Source organism: Nesoenas mayeri (genome assembly GCF_963082525.1).
Source record: "Nesoenas mayeri genome assembly, chromosome: 11".
NCBI classification, from domain to species: domain Eukaryota; kingdom Metazoa; phylum Chordata; class Aves; order Columbiformes; family Columbidae; genus Nesoenas; species Nesoenas mayeri.
The window spans coordinates 15,627,447-15,653,469 of NC_137563.1; the positions used below are offsets into that span (position 1 = coordinate 15,627,447).

The following is a 26,023-nucleotide window of genomic DNA, read 5'->3' on the forward strand; positions in this document are numbered from 1 at the left end:
CAGGAGACTGCAGGAGGCTTGGGAGAGGTCATTTCAATAGCAGGCTGCCAGGACAATTCATTCAGCCTCAAATGTAGTTGGTGTGCTGTACTGAATCCAGTCTCTTGCCATGGGTTGAACGAGGTTCTTAGGGACATGGTTTAGTGCCAGAGTTAGGTTAGGATTGGACTTGATGATCCTGAGGGTCTCTTTCAACCAAAATGGTTCTATGATTCTATCTTTGTTTTAAGGCAAAAAGGAGTAAAAAATCTGTTTTTATGGGACATTTCAAACCTGAGCTTTATAGATGCTGCTTACTTTAAAACCTTATGCTAAGTACTTACATTGATGAAGATAAATCTTTTTATTGAAACAAAGACCAAGAAAGGGCTTCCAAACCATGCTTTGTTAGCATTGTTTTCTATCATTTCTCTATGTATTTTGCCATTGTAGAGATGAACTGTTCCCTTCTTTAAGAAACAGAAAGGGCCCATCTGAAAAATTCCTTCTTGCTGGGGTCATTGGTCAGTTTGGAGGGTTTTACAGACTTTTATTTATTGCTTAAACTGGAAACAACCAGAAGCATAATAGTTTTATTGATCCAACTCGCTGAGGATGTCCCCTTCCCCCTGCACCTGCCTGCACAGCTAGAAACATCCACCAAATTCTACCTCAGTTGGAATTAATGGAATACTTATTATTGAATCAATTTGTTTACTTTGTGATCTCTGTTAGTTTTAAGTCAGTAAATTGCTTTCTGGTGTCTAAAATATCTTTGGTTCTTGGCCAAGACTGAGGTTGTCTCTGCTGGTTTTGGCATCCGTGTGAATACGTATGTGGATATTTCTAATGTGAAGAAAGAAAAAATGACTACTGGTTTGTGTTTTGTTTTGGTTGTTTTTTTGTTGTTGGTTTGGGTTTGGTTTGTTGTGGTTTTTTTCTAATACGACATTTTGGGGTTTTTTTGGTTGTATTTTTGTTGTTGTTGTTTGGTTTGGTTTCTTCTTCTAATTATCTGCTAGTGGCTCTTGATTTGTATTGGAGTATCTCCCTGAGCAGCATGAGGTCCGTTTTCATCCAACTGACCCATATGAGAAGACTGAGATACCCTCCTTGCTGTGTCTGTAGTGGCAGGGTATCCCCTGACATCTGATCTTCCAAAAAACACTGCAATGTGGTATGAGCTAATACACTATTTGCATCATTTATATAAGCAGGAGCATCCTTTAAATAGCTATGTATTAGCTTGCCATTAGCTGAACAAACCTCGAAGGCCTAAGAGAGAAAGGTTGTTCCTCAAGTTGACAAGAGGAATTGTTTTAAGAATTTCGGTACAATTTCACTTGACAGAGAGAGAAAAATATCAATAACCACTATTTCTTAGAACCACCTGTGTTACTGAAGAGAATCACTACCCATAAAATTATTGCAATGGTTCTTCTCAGGCTTGAAGTAAGATGTTCTATGCTCATCCCTAAACTATGAAAAGCGATAATGGTTAAGAGATGGTTTGGGGGGTGTCTCTAAGGGTTGCAGGGGCTCAGCAGGATTTATAGCACTTATCTCAGTATGGAAAAATGTTTTATAATGGACATCTCTCAGCAGGATCTTGGGAGCTCTGCAGAGATAATTGCTTTTCAGCAGTGTGCACTAAGTATTCTGTAAGGGTGTAATCATACAGGCAGTGTACACAAGAGTGAATGGACAGGGAAAACAAATGCATTTAATCTCACCTGCCAAGAAAGTCCTTCTGTCCTTATCACCACACAGAAGTTACTCGAAGGTTGTTTTGTATTTTCCTTTTGTAGGGGTGAAAGCAGTCATTCCCCCACTCCCTCCCAGCTTTTTCAGGTCTGATGCAATTACAATTAGGAATAAGGCAAATAATATCTAGTGACTGTAAACATGTCTTTACTTTTTACTTACTCCTGACTTGACTTTTTCCTTTCTCACTCCATACTCCATTCTGCTCTATTTTCCATTGCCATTATCTCATTTTCACTGTCTCTCCTCCTTTGTTATTTTCCCATGAATCCCTCCATCTCTACTTATCTTCTTCTCTATTCTTTCCCTCATCTCTTTTCTAGTCCCATCCATTCCATCCTTGTTATCCTTATATTTGTCCTTAGAAGTTCAGCCTCTCTTGGCCTTTTTGAAAACTTCTCTCCTGTTCAGATTCTCCTTTCTAAGAATCACCCTTCCTTTCTCTTTTAGAATCCTGTTTGTTATCCCTCTTGAAACCCAAAGAACACCTGAAGGAGGAAACCCTAAGTATTTTTCCAAGCTTTCAGGTGATGTAGTCCTGTGGGAGTGTGAATGAGACAGCCTAACGACTGAGAGGATTTTATGGAACCAACCTCTACCAGAGGCTCTGCACGTACACAATTGCAGCCTCTGCATCTTTCTTTTTCTCTGCCAGTCTTCTCAGTTGCTTCACTCCCAGCTTCACTGAAGGAGCAAGAAGATGGGAGAGGCTGCTGTGATATCTCTGCTGTCTCCGTGCACTGACTGCGAGACTGTACAGCTGCAGCAGTCAGGGAAGAATTACTCTCATATGAAGCAGGCATGTGGCCAAACCCAAGGTTGCTCTTACCACATTTACTAAACAGGGGTCATCTTGGGCTGAATGTATTTGGTAACTAAATGTATGAGCAACTAAAAGTGGCAGGGGTGCCATTTCCTAGTGTTGCTGAGGGTAAGACAGTCACCAGAGCTGGCTCTGTTCCAACATCGCAATGTACCTTACTGGTGCTACTCAGCATTTTGAACCCTGCTGCATGTCATTTTTTAACTGAGGATTTTACATTTTATATCAGCTGCTACCTCATGTGAGCTATACAACACTACAGATGGATTAAAACATGGATGGCATGCTGCAGAAATACGTTTTATATAATTGATAAAGCTATGAAAGAACAGATTGTCTCTGCCAGCTGCCACACCAGCTGAAATAGACCTGTGGTAATTGCACCAGTTGGGAAACTTCACTAGCCAAAAATGCAAAAGCATGCTGGCAGCAATGCCCAGGGCAAAAGCTAGAGAGCTTGTAGTTAAAATTATTTCCAATATTGCTATTTTCATCTAGTTAAGCAACTCATACTACATACCATTCCTCATGGTGCATTGCATTTTAGATCACTAGAAATCTCAAGGCAATCAGGAGAAGAAGATAACAGTTACTTGACAAAGTGTTTATGGTCTGCCTCAAAGGACTTTACTTTTTTACCTTCAAAAGGATTGGTGTTCAGCTGAAATGCTGAGCTATTTGAAGAAGGGAAAGAGTGACTTCCACGAAGACTAGTCCTTATACTCAACAAAGAGAACTTATCTATTTGCTGCCATACATTCCATGTCCATTTATTGATAATTGTCTGTAGCTATCTGATAATTACTACCATTTTATTTCCTGCTAATGCAAAAAGTAGGCATGAGCTTTGATAATATATTCTCTGGATGATGCACCTTTACCATGTGGTCCAAAAAAGGCTGAGCCATAACAAATAGTGGTATTGTTTATCATGGATGAAATGCAGTATCAGGACAATTTATGGATAGCAGATTGTAAATACTGCTGCCTGTGTCAGATGGGATATTCTACTCCTCATCCAGCTCCATCTCTTGGGAGTTCTAGTGGCATGTTAATGGCATCTGCTTATGCTAAAAGAAAAATAATCCATTTACTAGAGATACTATCATTACCCTCACATTACAAGATAGTAACATTCAAATTGCATCGTTAGAAAAACAAATTGTATGCTAACTAAAAATGAAACAAAATCCTAAATGTAGAGTGCTACATTTGTCTTTATTGATATATGTCCAATAGTTTCAGCTTATTTCTTCAGTTAGGTGTGATATTTCTGAACTCTAATCTTATACACTAAGATACAAGTTCAATAACCATTTTCTCTTTCCATCGTCCATTGTTTATGAAAATATCGAACAGTACTACAGCAAAGAAACATGCCCATGAGTCTCCCTCTGCTCTTTAGTTCTTTATCTTGCCATCTATATGGCAATATATCAGAAATAAGTACACTCCAAATTTTTTAGCCTGCTGGTATCTGTTGTATATAGATCATATCATCTAGAAAATACTATGTGAGATAAAAAGCCTTATTTAAGTCAGTAGGTGACGTGTACTGCTTCTGTGCTATGGACAAATATATTCCCTGTCATAAAAAGATCTGACATGATTTACTTTTGAAAAATCTGTGCTGACTCTTGCTCATCTACTCACAAACTGCCTACCAATGGTTTGTTTGGTTTGATGTCTTTCTGACAGTTAAATGCACTTATAATCCTTGGTGTGTTCTGCTACCAAAAAAAACCAAACAAACACACCGCTAACAAGCAACTCCTAAATATTACCCTCATAAGTTCTGGCAGAGTGTCACTGAAAGGATAGCATAAAGTCGCTCCAGTCATTCTTCCAGATATTACAAGATGAATTTTCTTGTTTGGCTGCATCTGTCTTAACTAATCACTTTCTAAATGGTTTGTTCTTTAATATATCTTGAGGTCTTACCATTTTTCAACTGCTGTTAGCTGCATACAGCAGAGTTTTTTAGTGAAAACTAAAGCAAAAAATGTCACTAAGATTTCCCTTTTCAAAGCCTCTCATAAGTATGAAAATTTAAAGACCTTCTGTAAGTATGATCAAAGTCTAAGGAATCTTGTGAGATTATTATCCTAAATATTGGAATCTGTGTATAAATTATATTCCTTTAATGGTAAACTCGTTAAAACTTCCTACTTATGAAGATCACCTCTTATTGAATATATATATGTATTCCTAGAAGATAAGACAGATCATTGCTGTGGTCTCCAAACGCTTCTTTACTATGAATAATTACTAATTTAGCCTGGGCAAGGAGGATGGTAGCTCAGATGTGATTTATGGGAAAATTGGAGGTTAAGTGTTGAAAAATTGAAATTTAGTAAAGTTTCCCACTAATGGTATAAAAGCCCAGTTTAACTCAACATTATTCTTGAGGAGTTTTAATCATAACTTACCTGTGTGTCTGCATTTAAGACTTTGATTCTTTGCGTGGAGATGAACAGATCCACTTCAGTCAAGGCCTGGGAATCTCCCTCTGAAGTCTAAAAGACAGATGCTTTGAGTTTTCCCTTATAATGACAAATTCACTGATCGCTTCAAGCACAATGTGATGTGAAGTAATCGCACTGTTAAACCACTACAAAGACGGCTATTCAAAGGTGTTTCTAAATACATGCAAAGAATGCATTTAGTCCATAGAAAGAGTGAAGCATACTCTGATTTTGTGGGTAAGAGTGAATTTTTGGAGCCCATAGGACTGAGAGCTCAAACACTAAAATTCTCTATAGCCAGAACAGCAGTATTTTGCTGGATGAGCCTTAGTTCAAGTAAAATTAATCGGACTGAATTATAGGCATAGCTAAGCCTTTAAAGCTCCAGGGTAGGATAGCAAATACATCGTTTTTCCTTGCAGTGTTTGATCAAAGAAGCGGTCTCTGGCCTGCAGAGTGATGCTGCCTCTAGCACAGGCTGCTGCAGTCTGGGGCCATTGTATTCTGAGGCTGCAAAGGCGGGTGCTGCCCAACACCGGCTGCAATAGCGCCCTGGGGACAACCAGCCTGGAGGAACAAACAGGTTCCTGCTGGAACTCAGAGTATACAAAGCAAGCACCTACTTCAGCAGAGATCACTGACATTGCTTTCATCCAACACCATCACAAACAGCAAGAGTAATTTTAGTGATATTTTTGTCAACTGTATTTAGTTAACTAAAGTATAGTTTTTAACCCAGTCAGATGTCTCCTGTATGAACTGTTCCAGCTACTACCTGGTAAATTTATTGTATTTGTTTGTAAACATTGACAATAATTTAATAAATATACAGTAAGTCACAGGCACAGGAAATGCATCTTACTGCTTTGTTAGTAAACTAAAAATAACCATTACATTAAAAAAAGATCTCTCAGATAACATTGGCTATATATCTGGACTAAACAAATCACAGGTATTCAACAGAAGAAGAGCAGCAGACAGGCACTCCATTAAATGAACAATGAAGAAAATGAGTTCATTTTATTCCACCAGGTGTTCTACTACTTAACAAAGAAGAAACCAAAATGACAACTTTATGAGGGCCCATAATGAAAGACACAACACTCCATGGAGAACAAGTACGACAAAAACGTAAGTTAACATTAGCATTCAAGAAAAACAGTCTACACACCGCTTTTTTCTTGATTTTAGCCGCCTTTTGCATCCTCTGGGGAGCAGCATAAAAAAAGAATGCAGACAGATGTACACACAAAGAGGAAAGACAGTGTGGGAAGTCAGGGGAGCCTTTTGACTATGAATCCAGACCGTTAAAAATTTGCGGGCAGTGAGAAAAGGATGTGCAAGAGAGAAAGATTTCTTTATATCTTATGCAGTTCTCAAGCATAATTTGATTTAATGGCATTACACGTTGTTAAGTGATTGCAAAAAAAGTGGTACCAAAGAGCGTTGTCTTTTAACAGCTGCTCATAACATTTATCCTGCTAAATATACAGCAGTTTAAAATGGCAGTACGTGCACTATTTTAAACTCAAGGTTTTCTATCCATATTAATCATATGTCTACATGTAATTGTTAAACAAATTGTAACTCGAGCTCTCTTCCATGACTATCTAAAGTAGTCACGTATCCGGGACAGATTAGGATTGTTATTAACACACAAAATAGTTTTCAAGAAGTGAATTGCTGTCAGCAATTACTTACTGCTTGAAACATCACAATATGCTAAATAGAAATTCAGAGGTTTGGAAAGTTTAAAGAACTGGACCTTTCTTGCCTTCCAGTTGTTTCTAAATGCTGAATCAATCATCAGTCATGACAGTCTCTTGCTAAGTAAATGATTTTCCAAACTGGTTTTCTTCAAAAACATGCAATTTTTAGCAATTACATACTTTATTGACTAAGCACATAACTCTTCTATTAGCATTTAAATCTACCTCTTCACAGCAGATTCACCAAAAAAATGTAAAAGAAAAATATCCAACCTGGTTAATTAACGAAAAAAAGCCTTTTTTTTACATAGCTGTATGAAGCAGTCTGTGCTACATTATTACACAGAAATTGTTCAAGGTAAATAACACCAAATCTACACACAAGAGTAATGAATCTTCTTGTCCTAAAAAAGTAATAATTCGATATATTGAGAGTAATATTCACAATTTGTAGTAAATTAAAGGAATTAATGACATAAAAGGAAAACCACAGCTGAACAAATATCCTATGCTTTGCCACTGGAAAATTTCCTAATTGCAATCTGGAGTTTGTCTTTAATCCATGAATTCTTCATACAGCTTCCAAACAATTTTGAATAGACTTTGTAATAATTTATATTTTGTTCCTCAGGGATGCTGTAAGTATTTTCCTAATTAGCACTGGTATTTATGGTACTAGATCTATATGCGTGTTAGTGCACTTCAGAATAGGTTTGAAGCTGCAGATCCTGTGCTGTTTAGAGATCAACTGTCAAAGGGTCAGAGCGTATTCTACAAACCATGCAAATCCCCTACCTTAACACGGCTCACTGCCTCTTGGGCCTGCATCATTCTGATGTTTTTGGAAGGGTTGCGCTCAGAGAGCAGCTGTGTAGAGCCCAGGTAATTGGCTGCAAAGATGATTCCATCAATGAGGTCTTCAGGTTCACAGGGTCCTGGAACTGACATAAGACATGTACAGTTACTGCCTTGCAAAAGAAGGTAGAGAGATGCAAAATTGAATAAAGGATATGGAGGCTTGAATAACCCTTTTAATACAGCTTCTAATATCAAGCAGGTGAAGAAATCCAGTGCAAAATAAATGCTGTTTTTCCCTTTAATTATTTCCCAAAAAAAACGTATTAACTGAACATACAGTATTTAAAACATTCTATTATGGTTTCTAGAGGAAAATCATTGGAAAATTTTTGCTGTGCTGCATGGATAAACACATTGGAATTATTTGCAAGTTTCAGAAATGCTGATATGTTCCTATATCATAACTTTCTTACTGTTACATGTATGACTGTTGCAGTGCATGAGCTAAACTTCTGCTTGAATAAAGATTTGTGTTTCCCCATTTTCTCGAGATGTTTCTAGAAGTACGCAATCCCCAAACATTATCTCTGGCAAAAATACTGGCAAATACAACGGCCACAAAGGTGTACACTTTGCTTCAGCAGAAGTCCACTGTGAATCTTAACAGTTAAGAAAGTTCAGGAAACAAGAAAAGTAGGGATCTTGATGCTGTTTAGTCACATGTGAGGCCTGAATTCAGAAGCTGACATTAACAGAAAAACACAGTTCCCAGGCTGGTACAGACTGTATCAACTGAAAGCTGGAGAAACATGTTTCAGCACGGGAGTTCACTGAAATGTTCAGGGTCTAATCAATGTCATCTGCACAACAGGTCAGAGCCTTTTCCTCTGAAAGCAGGGAAGTCACAGAAGGCAGTTATGGGAAAGGAACACGTGGAAAAAGTAGGAAAGATGTCATGCTATAAGAGAGGAAAACAGTGGAACTTAAAAACTGTTCCTCAACAGTTTTATAAAAGAAATTGACTTTGAGCTATATCAACTTGCCAAGCTGCTAACACTTTTTTTTAACTAGATCAGTCTCGTGTGAGGAGAAAAATGATACTGAAGGAAGATGCTAATTTAAGAAAAGTTTTCTTGTACAGTGGATTAGTTCAATTTATTTGTAATCAATCGAATGTGGAAGATTAATATGTGGAGAAGGAAGAATATACAGTATGCTGTGGTGATGAAAATTACTGAAATAGTGGTTTTCACATGTATCTTTTAGTGAGCATTCCTATCCCTTGTTTTCCTCTTCTAATTTAGACAAAGGCTTCCAATAGAAAATAAACTTGATTAAAAGAAGTTACTTTATTCTTCAAGCAGTGCTGCTGACACCTATTCTGCCATGCAGACCTCACGTTCACCTGCTGGAAATGTTAACCCCCAACAACAAAAACCAACACAAAAAAACCCCAGTCTTTGTAATTCAGTAATTAAAGTCTATGAAAAGTATATATATTTATACCAGTCCTGCACTGTAGATGTAGATGATTATATCAGAGACCTGAGATTAACTAACAGTGCTGACACAAAATGAAACTATTCGTTTTGCTAGCAAACAAAGTAGTTTCAGGTTTTGAAAAGGTAAGTGTACAAAACAGAAGGACACATTTTGCTTTAGATCACACCCATGCAAATCCAGTAATGGTTTGGATCTTCATTATAATTCAAAATAGAATACTGTGGAATCTAAAGTTCTCAAAGTACTGAGAAACAATAAAAAATATCATGACAATCTCCTCTGAAAGTGTGAAAACCCTCAATGAAATCCTTGGGAAGCTACTAATATTAAAAGACACTGAAACACTTTATGAAGGCCAAGTCCTTCAATACCTTAAAAACCATCCTTGTTGCTGCAGAACTAATTCACTGAATGAAATTAAAGAAAATGAAAATTCCACAAGAACTCAATTTACTGTATCTCTGTTCTTCTTTGCTCACATCTTTGTAGCACTACATTTGTCAGCAGGTGGATGATGTATTTTATATGGTACCTCTTCTGATGATGTTATTCAGACATCTTTTCAGGCATAAAACTTAACCTCATACATCTGTACTTTTTTCAGCATGCATCAAAATATTAAAGCTGCATCATATTAACATCTTGTTTCAAGTGTAGCAAAGAGGGAAATTAATTCAAGGTTTGAATTTAATGTTACGTTAGCATAACTTCATTAGATACCTGCACCAAAAGCCAGATTCAACATTAAAGTGGCTTTAATTTTGTTTTCTTTCATTCACTTCAGGCTAAGTAAATCAGGCTAAATTGAATCCTGGTTGCTTTAACTCTGAAATACACTTACCCACATAATATTTAAATCAGTTTAACTAACTTGCTTTAGTAGTTAGTTTTGATGAATTTTCTTCAACTACTTTGTGTGTCCAAAGGCAAGGAAAATTGCAATTCTCGGTACAAATTCTAATACAGTTGTTACCACATCAAGCAAAGACCAAAATTCTAAGACTCTGCAGGGTTTGTCAACAAAAAAAAGTTGTGCTGGTTATTTAAAACATATTAGTCACTTAATCTACTTCCTTTCTATCCCAAAAGCTCTAGCTGAACTCAGGAAAGCTTGTTTTCTCTTCAGTTATTTTCAAGAATGTAGAATTTGTCCCTCTTCTGGTTATATCTATGCTTTTTATGTCTTAGAGCAAGACATTTTTGTCTTGATTTCCAAGTCATTGATAGGCTATGTCAAAGCCACTTTCAAATAGATGCTTAGAGATCTATTTTTACATATAAATTCCTAGCATCTCTCAGCATTAAACCATAATCCCCACCCCACCTTAGGGGGCTGTGAAATTCATGGATATTACAGAGGAAACAACAAACTCTTCTCTTGGCTGCTGGTGACAGCAATGGTGTTTTTAACTCATTTGTCTGTAAAACTTCTTGAAAATGGAAATAACCTAGGGTTTTAAGCCATTTTAGAATCCTAATTGTATTTATTTTGATTCTTTAAAGCTTGGGGTTTTTTTGGTTGGATATGGTTTCATCATCTCTTCATAACATTATAAAGTGATTTTTTTTTTTGCAGAATCATTATACTAGCAGCAAATTCTGCAACATCATGTATAAAACAACAGCATGTATAAAATGCTTATAGATGGGGGGAAAAAAAAAGGCATGTTGGGCAGGAAACATTTTCAGCATACATTTCCCATCATGAAGGCAAAGTAAGTAATTGTCAGGTAAAATAAGACATCTGTCGGAAGGATAGAATGGTATTGAAAATTACCAGGGTCAAATTGGGTTACCCGAGTGATTTCTTCCCTTATCTCTGACTGCTTTAAATAATATAAAAATGCAGATTTGGCTGAGGTCCCAGCTCATCAGAGCACTTAAGCATGTCCTTGACTGCAAGCATGTCTAAGGCTTACTGATGAGGAAGGGAAGGAGAAATAAATAGATTTGAAACTTGAAGATCAGTTCAGTGTGAACAAAGGTTATGTTGAGTATTGGTGTTTGAACATTATATAACTGTTTCTGAAAAATCTAACTATGAATTTCTGCACAATCTTGTCAATGCTATAGAGATTACTTGGTTTTCTACTGATCTATTAATGCAACAAGTTTGAATATATTTCTAGACTCAGTAGACTAGGTCTAAACATTTTTAAATTAACTTACATTTTGTATTCATAAAATAAGAAAAGAATACTCATTCAGTAATTCAGCATAACTGAATTTAATGTTAAGAACATATCTTTATATTTCTCTAAAATCACACGTAAACCAAAGATTCAGGCAGTATTTAGAGACTGCTCGGAGCACAGACGCACTTTAAGCTTGCAGCTGAGAACACTCACACTCCCTGAAGGCACCGAGACCTCAGGGTACATGGCACTGCAGCAGGTTTTGCATAAGGACTAAAGGGACACCTTACAGAATGCCTGTCCACAGGTTCCATGTTTTGGCTGCTTTCTGTACTTCATTGTGGTTGTAACTGTGCAAGGGAATGAGATTTATGGTGACAGGACAAACACAGAGCAAAAAAGCCAGAACTCCAGAACGTGGAACTAAGTACCACTACAAGCATGTAGTGGCACTGCTACTCAAACAATTCTAATAGCAAAAGGACGCATTTCCAGCATGTTTGTGCCTGTTATCTCATTTGTTTTTATGTCCACATGGAATATGAAAAATATTACGTATTCATAGAGTTATAGCTAATGCAGTTAAGGAGTTGTGCTGGAAGTTAAGTGCCTGAACAGCTGAATATGGATATAACTAAAATATAGTTGTGGTATCACTGTCAAAGCCCTGGGAAGAGCAGGGAGCGCGGGCTGGCAGAATCTTCTTATGTGTGGTAGGGTCATGTTCCTTTTGGGATGCTACGTAAAAATAGTAATAAGAACCTGTGTTTATGTTTGAATGCAGGGAGCAGTCCCATTAGTTGTCATAAGCTCCCAGTGAGCTACAAATATATTTGTATTAGACAATGCCATATAATACCTGCAATAGAAAAAGTCTAATAGATAGCTTATCCTCACATGCTGCGCGACTATAGAAAAAAATCAGAGAAAGCAAAATGACTGAACTAAAAAAAAAGCATTACGCTTAATAGAGTATACTGACCCCTTTCCAACAGAGTCATGAGCTTATTGGTAAGGACAGAAAAATATAACCTTTTTATCCCAATAAAATTAAAATGTGCAGTTGTATCTGCAAGTGCTGTGAGGGGTGAATTTTCTAATCTGCTTTACAGCTCTACTCATGCTGGCCTCCCTTTATAGTTGTCCACTATACAATCAGTAGATACTTAGTAATAAGTGTCAGCTTTCTTGTCTCTGCCACCTTTGGGGAATGCATCAAATTCACCTCTATTTTGGGCCTGTTAGCCAGTACATGCCAAGTGGTACGTGTGATTTCCTTCAGATGTCAATCTGTGTAAAAGGGGCAGTCTTTGAACTTTCCATTTGCTCTAGTTCTTCAAAGAAATGACTGAAGCAGAAATTGCTAGTCAACCTGATGAGATCAGGGAAAAGAAAAATGTGTTGAACATTCTAATATTATTCTAAATTGCAGGAAGTTTTCCCTGAGTTCAGAATGGCATCAGACATTAAGTTTTTAACATTCATTCATGGTTTCCATGGTGAGTGTGAGTAAAAGTGTGTCTGTGTCAGATCTAAGGGATCAGATCCTTAGAAGTTTCCTACTATTTTTTCTCACTTTATAGAGCAGACGTTTCCTTTGCAGGAAGAGCTGTATGCATTTCCTCTACTAAGTTCTTCAGCTGTCTGTGAATCAGAGAATGATAACGTTTTTCAGTATAATCCCATTTTATCTCTGTCCACATGCCTGTGTTAATAAATTGACTGATTTTTTTCACACAAAAAATACGTAATAACGGTACAAAGGAGACTGTAGAAACACATGAAAGCACGGAGGATTGGCTCACCAAGTTTTTGTCAGATCAGGAGAACCTTTCTGTTTGTGCTGAAAACTGAGGTTCTCAGAGTGCAATAATGGGCGTCACATCAAAGTGATACAGGGGCCGCTCTGAACAGTTCAATGACTCTCTCCTCCCGACAAGGTCATGAAGAACAGGGTGTTCTTGTACCTTCATAGATCTCCACCCTGCTGAGGCCCACCGTTAACACCCTTTTTACCCCCTTCCAGATTTGGAGCTGTCTCCACCTTAATCCTTCCAAAAGCTCTATCTACTCCTCCTTTTTATCACCACCACACTCCCACTGGCACAGGGTGGGATGAAAATATTAAATACTTTAATACTTAAACTTTTCAGCTCTATTATCTAGGGCTTGACTGATTTTTAGAACTCAAATCTTTAAAATATATTACAGCATTTTATTCCATTTTACCCTATTTTAATTATGGATGACAGAAACTTACCATCAACAAAACTTGGAAATGAAGACACTTTCTTTGTCTGTTGAAATAAAAATAGGATAGCTGTAACAAAATCTAAACAAACTAAAGTGAATTCATATTATATTTAAACAGCTAATCATTGTTTTTTTAAAAAAATCAAATTTCTCTGTATAAGTTCTGCATAGCCACTATTTAGTACAGTGAAACACATTACATCACAGTAATTAACCCAACCTAACTGCTACATAGTGCTGTTTACCTGGAATCTCAAAAGCATTTTAGGCAGATCCCACCACACATGAAAATGACCTAGGAAGTCAGCTGTCAAGTGAGCAATAGAAACAAGCAATTCCCAGTCCAGTAGTTTGTCTACTAGATCACATTGTCTATTCATGATATCCCAAATTTCCAATTAAGAACACTGAACAACAGTTTACAAAACAAGTTTCTGGGTCAGTGAATAAAAAGAAGTGTCCCTGTTGGCACAGTACGTAGCCTTACACTTCATCTCAGCAGGGGCCACAACAGTGCTCTTCTTATGCTGCTGTCTCTATTCTCAATAAACAGATATAGTCCTTCCATGTGCTTGTCTTCTGCCAGCCTCCCCAGGCATTGCTGTTTCCAGGAAAGAGGTTGCCTTCTCCATTATCAGAAAAGGCTTTATAAATGTGCCTCTTCATTAATGTAACAGGCTACAGGCTAAATATGGTCCATGTTTTTGAGATAACAGACTTCTACTTTTAAGTCTGAATTTCATTTCATTGTGTCTAGCCTCCAGCATAACCTCATTCTGCATTCTTAGATGTCTTCTTTGCTCCGGTCTTCAGTGACAAGACCTGGTCTGCCTATCACTGCACCTTTGTCACGGCTGACTGAGCCAGGACACAACTTACCACAGAGGCCACTCGAAAAGACGTGAATCATTTGAGCCCTCAGCACTGAATGATGTGCTTGATATTATGGGTTAAAGAGAATTATTCCCATGGGAATTAAGCAGTCCTTTGGTTTTGAAGACTGACAGTGGGAGTGGGGGGAGAGAACAAAAAAGCAGAAGCTTTGATGCTACTTTTGCTCTCCAATAACCCCAAAAGAGGATTTCTGAAGTGGTGTCCCTATTCTGTATGTTATCAGAAAATTTTAGGCGTGAGTAGATGCCATGGACAGTCACCTAAAATGAATGTGGCAGCAACAAATTAATGGGTATAGTTCAAAGGCTTTTCGGAACATGCAGACATGGTATTTACTGTCAGTTCAGGAAAAGAAACAGAGCCTAAGTGTGTGTGTGTGAGAGAGGGAGAAAGCTGACAATTCGGTGCCAGCTTTCCCTTGTGGAAGCCTGACCACAGGCAGACAGGCAGCTGAATGGCCCAACGTACCTACCTCGGGTGTGTTATTATTGTCAACTGGTCCATTGAGGTCTGAACGCTGTTGCTTCCTTGGCTGCTCTAAACCATTGCACATCTTAAAAAAAAATAAAAAAGAGAAAGTATTTCAAATCCTTTTATGTTCTGAAAAGCTTCAAAACAAAGTAGAGATTTCAATGGAAGTAAATGGTGCAAAGATAGATAGTCAGAAAATTTTCACCAGATTAAATGACATAAAAATTTTAATAAAAATTCATAAAACATTAACCTATGAAATTGTATTTAGCATGTTCTCTATTATTTCATGAGTCATTGGTCATCAAGCTGTTCCATGTAGTTATTTATATGTAGTTATTTATATGTAGCCATTTATGTGCAATCACTATTCATATCATAACGTGATATGATAGTTGGATTTTCCTATTGTGATTTAGCAAATATGAGATTCATAATAAAATGTTACGCTATTTAATTATAAGAAGAGATTTACTTCGATGTAAATAATAAGACATTTCAGTTATCATTAAGTAGCAGTTACACTAGTGATTTAAACTAAATTGGTTTATTTCAATGCAAATTTTTCAAATGAAATTAAGCCAAATGCAGACAAGTTCAAATTGTTCAGAAACCAAAGTCAGAATTTTTAAATCTGTTTATGCTCAGTACTGGACAATATTGAAACAGTCCTATCGGCCACCTCTGATCTGAAAAACAGAATCCCAGCACTGAATATAGGATTCTCTGTTCATGGGAGATACTTGGTGGCACCTCCTTCCTTTTGGGCCAAGCCAATCGACAGGATGCTGGCAGCACAGCTTCAGGCTTCTGGAGAAATGTAAAAGGGAAAATATAAAACCTTACGCAAGGAAAATACTGTGTCTTTTAAACTATGGAACACTTTTTCTTCCAAGTTTCAGTATTCTCAGGGCAGAATTTCTTCTGCAGATTTTACACAAGTCACTTAATACCAGCACACAGTACAGGGAGCACTCGTGTCCCATATGTACCAAGAAAATGCAGTTTTTATGACTCAGTGTTAGAAATCTGAAAAACCAAGGTGATTTGTGGTAGAAATTTTTATAGTTCAGGATATTTTACTTTCCTTTTTCCGTGTTTCCCCATTATGTATAAAAAAGAGCACCTAAATGCCACTGTAATAGTAAGGTTTCACAAATAAGAACTTGTATCAACAATTGTGTAAATGGAAAACAGTGTTATTTTAAAGGGTCAGCTTGAATGTTACATGTGAATGTAACTCCTTGTCTTCTGACTTTCAAATGCAATATGTAGCTGTAATCAAAGGAAGTCTTCATGTTCATCTCTAAACAAATTATTCCCTACAAGTAATATTTAGTCAGCTGAATGAAATGTGCTAATGAAGCAGGCACATCAGAGGTATTAGCTCAGTAATGCTAATTCTCAGGTAAGACAACATGCACAAAGAAAACATTCATCTAAGTAGTAAGCAGGATTTTAGGAAGAAAAAGACTGAGATATACACAGAGCACCAGCGCTTGGGGACCCACTGACTAGTGCCCTGTCCAGGTGGCTGTAGTAGCTAAGCAGCTTACCGTATTCCTGCTTATAAATGCTATTCTGTTTGTGGCAAGACAAATCTAATTATATTGCGCGGCTAAACTAATATAGAGCAATATGTGTTGATGTACAGTGAAGTATATTAATGAGGTAAACAAATAACTAGTGGGCTTTAATAAAACAAGCATACTAATCATACATTATATTCCCTAAAATAGTAGGATTAGATCAACTATGCTTTAAGCTGGGAAAACTGACAGAGCCACAATGAAAATACATTAAACTGTAAACAGTGGCAGCAAATACATTAACTCCAGTACGTACAACAGAATGTTAATACTTTTACAGCTCTGTCAGTTCTGATTTTCACACACTTGACTGAAAATGCACCTGCATATAAAGAAAGAATTTGTTGGCTGGTTTAGTAAGTGCACCCTGCATGCTGTAAACATTATTGAAACACATCTGTGTCACAAACCTCACATGTCAATGGACTTACTCAGCCCAGGGGATCATAATATCAATCATGCTCTTTGGTTATAGTTGCATATGTAATTCCTTGCAGTCTTACTATAAAATATGACTAAGCACTTGACATTTCAATTTTGATTTATAAATAGCTGTAATTTACTGGAGTTCCTGTTTCCAGGATTTTAGGAATATAAACAAGCCTTGCCTGTTTATTGTTTCCTAGTCACATATGTGTGCGTATGCATCACATAAGTAGTATATATGTTGTTACTGCATTTTAGCTTAGTTGCAAAGAGAAGTCTGTGCAGAATACAGGATGAGTTGGGATCAATCACATCACCTCTACAAGGAACAAGTTAATGTTTTTTACTTACTATTTGGTGTCTGCACATGTAGGGATTTTTTTTTCCCAGTGTTCTACCAATGTGTTTAGGAGCCCCAGTTTAATTAGGCAGAATCTCAGGTACAAAGAATTCTTGCATTTCTTTAGTGCACAACTGGGGACACAGTATGTTCCACCTCTGGTCGACCTATTAACAACCTGTTCTCTAAAAGTGTTGTGATGGGGAGGGTGTCAACTGTGAGCGCTTCTTCCTAACAAAGCTGAGTGTAATATCACATTCTTGAGATCTTCTCAGCTTTGGAGTGTAGCACACCCTGTGTCTCTTCATCAGCAGCACAAAATATTCAGTAGTCAGTAAGGGAAGCTGTACCTGCTTCAGACTTTCTGTGCCCAACATTTGCGTGCAAATATGTGTGCTGTTACAGTGACTCTGTACAAAATAAAGGTTGAGATCTTCATGCTAAAGACATGGTCACTAACATTCCCAGAAGGAAAGGGCAGAAAGAAATACAGAGAGAAGGGCTTCCCTTTCTTTCCATAAGACTTAGAGTGTCAAAGGAGAGAACTATGCAGAATAGGCATGGCTGTATCTCCCATACAGTTCCAAACCATGTATGTATGGAAGGAGATGCTTCTAGACCAAGGATGAAGTGACTGTTTTGGAGCTTCTTTATGGAATCATTCCTGGTATTCAGTGTGGGCTGGAAGTTTGTTCATGTTCCCAAGGTGATCTGACCAATGTCAAATAAATTATCATACTCAATATTTGCTTTTAAAAATGTTTCTTACAGTGTTTCCTGTTTGTATCGTTGTTTTAAGTGTTACAATAGCTAGAAAAATCACATTTGAGGGAAACACTTAGAGGGTATTATAAATACTTTATACTCCAACTTGTAGTTTAGAATAGGACCTAAAGCTAAACTGGAAATCTGGAATTGACTGCACACTACCACAGAGGTACAGCTAGGTTTAAAGTCTCTTATCTTAGGATAAGATTCTGATAAGAGGACTGATTCCACAAAGGAAAGATATAAAACTATTAAAATATTAAAGGTGTAGTGTTATTAACACTTTTGCCTCTGAGCAAGTGCTGAGGCAGTGTCCAGCATCATGTGAAGGAATATGCGGCAGCAGAAAATGCCATCTTTAGGCTGAGAGGAAAAGCAGTCTATTTGAGGTCACTGAAGCACCTGTGCACATCTTTCCAAAATAAGGCTGCAGCTCTACCTGTGCCCTGGCCAACCCTGTCCTGATTGCTAATTGCCAGGGCCCACCTGGCCTCTCTCGTCCTGCCAATCTTGCAGGGCCCCTCCCAGCCACCAGGCTCCCTGTATAACCACCCCTTCCTGCAGGATGCAGCCCCTCTGCTGGAGGTGAGGGCTGGGAACGATGGAGTTCTGCTGGTCCTTAACGCTGCTGGTTGTTCACTCCAGTGTAAGCTGTTCAGCTTTTCAATCACAAGCTCATCTCAGCAATATGGTCATCCTTAAAAGTTGCTACCTGTGAGCGTGAATGCTGCTGTGGTGCTCAGTGCAGATGATGGACTTTCCTGCTGGAGAACATGCTGCTGGAAACCAGTATGTAAATTCCTTCTCTTCATAATTTGTATTAGAGCGCAGTGAAAGATTAGTTTTTTTCAGAATTGTTAACCCTTTTGGTGATGACTTGGTAAGCAAGCACTACTGCAGCTCAAAGGAGTACTAAGGGTATGACTGTTTAAACATTTGAATAATGACGCCTATGATCCATACCTGCCAATCTCTTTGCTAGCAATATGGTTCAAATATTATCAAATAATCTTTTCAGAAACCAATGTACTGGCTTATGTATTTTGAAACTCATCTTGAAGACTACTAAGGTCCTTGGCAAAGAGAATTTCTGTGGTAGGTTCCAATTGAAAAACATTCCTTGAGTTAGGCTCCAAGAAGAAAAAACCTTTTTGAAAAAGATACGTTTTGTGGTAGGCTGACTAGATTATTAAGTTACCTTTTGCTCGAGATCTGATTGCTGACTCTCATCCTAGTTTGTTGTCTCTCTGTAGAGCAAATGTAAAGCAGGTGGGTATTGTTATGGTTGTCACTTAAGGACAAAACTTGAGATGGTAACCTAGTAACAAGTCTATTAGGTGGTACTATTCCTATTAAACTACATGACTGAAATAATGTCTCTTGTAGATGCTGGTGATGTGTAGTGGGAATGGCTTTGTGTACCCTTACTGAGCTACTGCATTAGTTATCATAACATCAGTAACATGCTCTTGTCAGTAGGAGCAATTTGACCCAGCAGGATACACCTACAAAGACAGAATCTGAATGAGGCAGTTGTTGACTAGCTGAAAGACTTCTGATTTTGATCTCAGAAGAAAGAAAGGCCAGACTTCACACTCTATCTCACAAACATTCCTTTACTTATGTGCTCATTTAGAGCTGGTGCTAGCACATGTCAGAAGTAAAGAAGAAAATATTCGTAGAAAGTAGTTCCAAGTAAGCAAGCCAAATTAGAGTATGAAATTGCCATTATGAAAAGTCATCAAAGTAATTTTAGAAATCTTAAGCATTTCACAATGAACATTTAAACAATCACCAATTGGTTTTTAACATCTTAAAGAACTAAGAGGGGTTTTTGTTCTTGCATATATTCATATTTAAATTTGAGAACCAGTCATGATGAGAGAAATAGCTGTGATGAATGATGCATTCTTGTGTGTGCATCCTGCCTTTTGCTTTTTAAACCTCCCAGAGAAGACTCCATCACTAAAGCATCTTTAGGTAAGAAGCATAGATTTTTTTGCTGTCTCCTAATGTCAGGATTTTATTGCTAAGGCCATGACTCTGCCAATTAGCACAGAGAAACTGGTTTTGCTTGAGAACGTTTGGACTTTTTAGCACCTTTCAGTAAGTACTTACACTTGCTAAGTTTGGGATCTGTCACTCAGAAGTAGCTATTTAATATTTTTGCCTAGAACACATGGGAGAATGCAGCTAGCCAGCTTATTTAATACTCCTCTGTTGTGTTTTCCACAAAGTCTGTCAAATGCATCCCATAATACTCATACTGAATTCCAGTAAGACATTCCTAAAAATACAGGTTTTTCTAAAACATTTGTCATCTTAGTTACTTCAGACTGTTCTCAGGGTGAGATCTCTGTGGACCAAAGACTCCTGGATTTGGCTCTTTGCACCAGAAGAGCACTGTGCCCATGCCAAGAGAAGGGAATAAACCTCAAAAAAAGTAAACTGTGCTACATATGAGCTTCCAGAGAGAAGCAATTATTTAATTATGACTCCCATTAGTGCAAAAGACATCTTCTATTGGTATTATTCCAGCTGCTGCCCAATGTTTTAACTTCTTTCTTCAATGCTTCTACCAGTCTTTAATTATGCTACCTGACTGTATAGAGTTAGTGTTAACTTAGTATTAGTAAAATAACAGGCAATGCCATAATTCTCTGCAGATGTCTTAAGAGTGCAACAGAAGAAAGTGAAGTTCCAAATGCTGTCACGGAGCAGCAGGATGGGCCTGGGACTGCCCCATACCATAGTGCTCTGTGCAAAGGACGCAGGACAGGGTACATTGCAGTGAACTGATCTGTAGACAAGGTTTTTGTGGCTCAAGCTTTAGTTTAGCCTGGGCCCTTGTTCATATTTTGTGTGGTACAAGCGCTCATCTGCAACAGGAGGCTATTCTCATCTTCCACCTAGTAAACATGTTCCTAGGTTATGAGTGTGCCAAGGCAACAATACTCTAGGTAAACTTGAAGCTGTGTAATAGCATTCCAAAAGGAAATAAAACTTCAAGTCAACAGCAACTACTTTTGCACTGGAACACCACATCAGTTTAAAATGTCTGGTAATACTGTATGCTAGCATCAGTTGAATGAGCTATTCAGTTCCTCTTCCTCCTTACTCCACCCAAAGGTACACCTAAGTCAGTTAATTCATGTTTATTTTACAATAAAAACTCTGATAACAACAGGGTGTTTGGCTATATTCAATTTCCCTGCACGAAGCTGAGACATGTAAAATGAAATTGTAAGCAAAAAAGAAAGTTTATTAATGTCTCAGATACATTAACAATTGGCTCAGTCTGAGATGACTAAGATGTCAAATGGGGGTGGGGGAAATTCCTAGCTTGAGGAAGTTGTTAAATTCGAATTGTGTAATAATATGTCCAAAATATTCTATTTCAACTTCACAGATGTAATGCCTGTCTTAAGTAATGTAAGCATGGAAAACCTGCAAGAAATAAAAGTTGTGCTAAGCAGTGAGTTAGAGCAAATATTCACTCTAAAGGTGTTCTACATTCCCCTCAGGCTTGTCTGGTGCAAATTCTGCACTTCCCTAGAGGTATTTGCAAATAAAGGCTCACACAAGCAAGCTCGCATATCCCCAGATTTTTCAAGGGTGGGTATGTATATTTAAGACTGGAGATTGACCCACACTGAAAGTCAAATGAGATGCTTACTTGGTTTTCTATTCTGTGTAGATTGTTGAGTCTTTTAGAAGTGACTACTGTTCTCTGGTGATTAATTGCTGAAAGCAAACCTGGCAACTGGAACCTCTAAAACAGCATTTGTCTGCTGGTTATTTAATATTTTGTATGCAATACAATTGCTAACATTTATCATGGGCTAAGAATTAATACCTATACATCTTCAGAGGTATGTAAAAATGTATTGAGTGTCAGTTACTGTGAGCTAACCTGAAATTTTATGCAGCATGGGAGGTAGGAAAGCAGGAGAGGTGCAGAAACATGAAAAAAAAAAAACAAAACTAAGGACAGCACAGTATGTGCATAAAACCACAAAATGCACATTCCTGTTTGCTTATTGTTTACAAAAACTGACACACATAGTATCTTGGTTTAACTTAAAAGCATTCAAATGTACATTTACTTAAAGAACTGGGCAGGGGGGAAGTGTTCCATATGCAGAACGTATGCTTCTGTGTCATCCCTCTCACCACGATATTTTGTACTGTGTGATGTACACTTAAAATAACTGAAATCTGTTAGAAAGGTGACAAAACCAAGGATCTTACAAGCAAATTCTCTGCAAACAATAAGTTAGGTATGCACATCTACTGCCAATGGCCTTGGATTTTTCTCCTTTTGCTATGTAAGAACTTTAATTATTGTAATTAAAATAAAGATTATGTCAGTTTCACAAATGAGACAGGTTCACTTAGAATACTAATTGCATACATTCCTTAGACATTTTATAGTAAATATTAAAAGAATTAAATGACCCATAAGAAAAACAGAATATCCTCTACACTTTTATCTAAATTCTTTGAGGTCCAATATGTATGTTAAAGCTCCAGCCACAGCTCATGTTAGGGACATTTTAAGGACCTATTAAGTACAAAATTCAGTCTGGCAGAAATGGATACTGTACTTTTATTCCAATGTCCTTGGAATGAGCCTGTTATGATAAATAGATTCAAATAATGCCTGCTGAAGATTATTTAACTTGCTTTTTAATCTTACTTTTATATCCCTGGAGACTTGCAGTGGGGGAGGAGAGAACCTCCTCATGTCTCCATTTGCAAGCCTCTGTATCTCTGTAAGAAATTCTGCTTCACACATTTATGCTCTGGAGGCCCGCGTAATCTTCTCTTCAGCAAAGATGCCCGTAGCAGCTTTGCCTGGTCTCCTTTCTTACAAATTAAATTCATGTCTTGTCACCTGCTTTGCTTATCCCTCCATGCTGAACTGAAATGGATCGCTGTATCTCTGGCTATATCTCCACTTTCCTTTCTCTCTTTATATTTGAAGGAAAGAAATATTGTGTATTGTTTAATGCTCTATCCATTAGCCAACAGTTTGTGGTTTTTATGAAGAGTGATTGTAGAAACTCAAGGGCTACATGCCAGCCAGTGGCCACCTATCACAGCAGCCCTTCCTCCATCATTAAAAAAGATCAAGGCATTGGTCCAAGACTAACTAGAAATAACACTTAAAGCTCAGACAGGCAACTCAGAAATACTTAGGTCCCTTTGTTTATTTTCACACCAGTGGCAGTTACATCAGTATCCTGGTGTTACAAAATCCCCAGTTGTGAGCTGTCTGGCAAAAATAATAGAGGTACAATGCAATTCAACTCAATCTCTGCTAGATAAACTTTGATCAGAGTAAAAAAGGGTGTTGCAAACAAAGTCTATTTTGAATTCTGTTTTGAATGAGCAATCAATCAGGGGAAAAAAACCCAACAATTTCTTATTTGAGCATATAGAAGAACTTGCTAACTTTCTTATTCAAGAGCTCCTCCTTTGTTCTGCAAATACCTTCAAAACTTACAAGCAGCAATGCTCCCAGTAGCATCTACTGGTGTAATGTGACAGAAAAAACATCATTAGTCTAAAACATGCTAACGAGATTTCTCTGCTCCAAGCCAATACCTAGTAGCTTTTCAAACCATTCAATATGTTTAAGCTTATTCACACAAGCTAAACTTTATGCTGGCAGTAAGGCACTGAATTGAATATAGTGAAGTTATACAATTAGGTTGTAAATATACTTCTGAAAATAGAATGTAGAAATTAATATTAAAAACTTGCTGTAGATACAGGAGATCTGAATAATCTCTTTAAGATTTTGTTGTTGTTGTTGTTCACAATTATAATAAAACCATTTTTTATTTTCTTTTTTACTGTTTTTTAGAGGCATTGACATATTTTAATGTCTGTTCTTAATGGAATCATCTGTGTTAAACTGTTTAACAGTGGGACACTTAATTTATCAAGCGAAACAGGAAACTTGTACCTCTGAAGTTTAATAAGGCATTTTCATTACAGATAAGGCAAAATAATTCACTTATCCTTACTAGTCTGACATCTCAATACATGTTATGCTTTTCCTCTTTTAGGTAGATTCTCTTCATTGCAGAAGGTAACCAAGATTCAGCTGCATATAACTTCAGGGATGCAAAGTCAAAGCTTTAAACTGACTTTGGAGCAAAGGGAATTAGATGTGGCTCTCTATAAGGAAGTAATTACATTCCATTTAAAACTTCATAAAAAAAAAAAGAAAACCTCACACCTCTGTTCCTCTAGAAAAGCTTGAGCTTTGTTCCAACATTATTTTTTTTTTCTGGAACTCAAGATTAGAACAAGAAAAGATAGATCATACATGGTTTAAATTAACATCGACACCATTCTTGTACCAAAAATGCTGTTGAGCTGTTTTATCACAAGTTAAGGTCCTATTTCTCCCTTCTTGCCAAGGTCAAGATACGCTCCTCTTGTACAAAACCACAGCAATATGCAGGCACTTCTTGCAGTTGTTTATAACATATGCAGTATCTAGCCTTGGCATACATTCTATTGAAAACAAAAATTAAAAGTAGTCACCCACTAGGGCAATGTAATAGGAGCACTTAATGGAAAAAAAAGCCTTCAACTATTTCAATGCTGACCCCAGTTTTAAGTTTATCGAATGTGTCACTGCAGCATAAATATAGTGTAAATAAACTAGTTTTCCCCATGCATCTGGAATACCTTGTTTTACTTAGAATTGTCTGTTCTCTGTGCAAAATCCCTTTCCTAGTTCTCTACCTAAATTGGCTACATTCAGCACCTTTTATAAACACAAAATGTGATAGGTAGCTGTGAATGCAAGGCAGAATAAAAAAGTAAAAACATTTCTCTCTGTTTGGAATAACAAACATAATATTTGCATAATGGCTGAGACAGTCTGGTTAAACAGAGAACCTCATACCTGCTCTTGTGGCCACTTCTGTCTGTCCTCTGGGGTTCTTGACTTTGCTTTAAAACCTCTAGGCACATCTCCACTGTGCTTCGAGGCAGATGGGATATTCAGTGATTTTGGCCTCCCCTCATGCCTGTTAGCACTGTGAACAGCTTCTCCCTTTGAACAAGCCTCTTTGTAGTCATGCGCCACGTTTTCAGTCCCAGTGTGCTCTGGACTCATTTCTGTTGTACTATTAATACTGCTCATGCTCATACTCATTTTGATTTCTGCTACAATCTGGTCAATGTCCTCTTCCTGCTCTTCTGGCTCTGCATCCTCTTTTCTAGAATGGTACGGTGATATTCCCTGTGAGTTTCCATTGGCCTCTGCTGGGTAATAGTCCGGATAGCCACCTTCGCTTTGGCAATACTGTATGTTTTCTTCTTGGTCTTGAATCTCCAAAGATGAGATTTCATCCTCCAAAATCTGAATGCCATTATCTTGACCTTCCTGCCACTCTTGCCTGTCCATCACCTCATTTTCATCTTGGTGCTGAATTTTACCTTCAGCCCATTCTTCTACAGCTTCCTGACATTCATCTGTTTCAACATGGTGTTCCTCATGGGCAGCATACTCCTCCCCATTGCAGTCCATTCCTTCCAGGTAACTGTCATCCTCTGGACAGTATCTAATGTAGTATGTGATCCCTTCCTCTTCTTCTGGCAAGCCTTCATCATAGTCCTCCTCCTCAGAGGTGTTATTCACATAGTCAGAGCTGGAGTCGCCATCTCCACTATGATCATTGCACTCATGTTCCACAGATGTAGGACTACCTTGTCTGACAGTTGCTAGTTCTGCCTCCTTTGCTGCATAATCTTCAATAGGAACATCAACTTCTTCATTTTCAGGCTCCCTGTTGTGAGATGAAGTAGGGCAAGCTCTCACCCTGTGATCCAGCATGCTGGCTGTGGTGCTTTGACATTTCCTGTTTGCCATAGCCAACTCCTTATATGAAAATCATTTCTAAGCAATTGCTGTAGGGAAGATGGAAAAACATACATTCAGGAAAATGTTAGCAGCAGAGATCAGTGATGTTAATAGGAGACAAACTGATAGATTTATTTGGTTAAAAGGATGTGTTTTTAGATATTTAAACCAGATTCACAGACAGCTAACTTTTAAAATGCTCATGGTATGGAACCATG

The 26,023-nt window shown here is 37.6% G+C and overlaps 1 protein-coding gene across 2 annotated transcripts in view; it reads right to left on the minus strand.

Annotated features, from left to right (window-relative positions):
* Positions 1–25,814, minus strand: part of APBA2 (amyloid beta precursor protein binding family A member 2) — a gene marked incomplete at both ends in the record, with an annotated part of 40,964 nt that extends 15,150 nt beyond the window's left edge. The window contains 6 exons of one of the 2 annotated variants that reach the window (XM_080351328.1): positions 4,996–5,082; positions 6,203–6,238; positions 7,536–7,681; positions 13,437–13,473; positions 14,796–14,876; positions 24,846–25,814. In XM_080351328.1, the coding sequence (XP_080207454.1) occupies positions 4,996–5,082; positions 6,203–6,238; positions 7,536–7,681; positions 13,437–13,473; positions 14,796–14,876; positions 24,846–25,814 (1,356 nt within the window). The remainder of the gene's footprint in view (positions 1–4,995; positions 5,083–6,202; positions 6,239–7,535; positions 7,682–13,436; positions 13,474–14,795; positions 14,877–24,845) is intronic. The other variant, XM_080351329.1, reaches the window with a different exon arrangement.
* Positions 25,815–26,023: the final 209 nt, after the last annotated feature.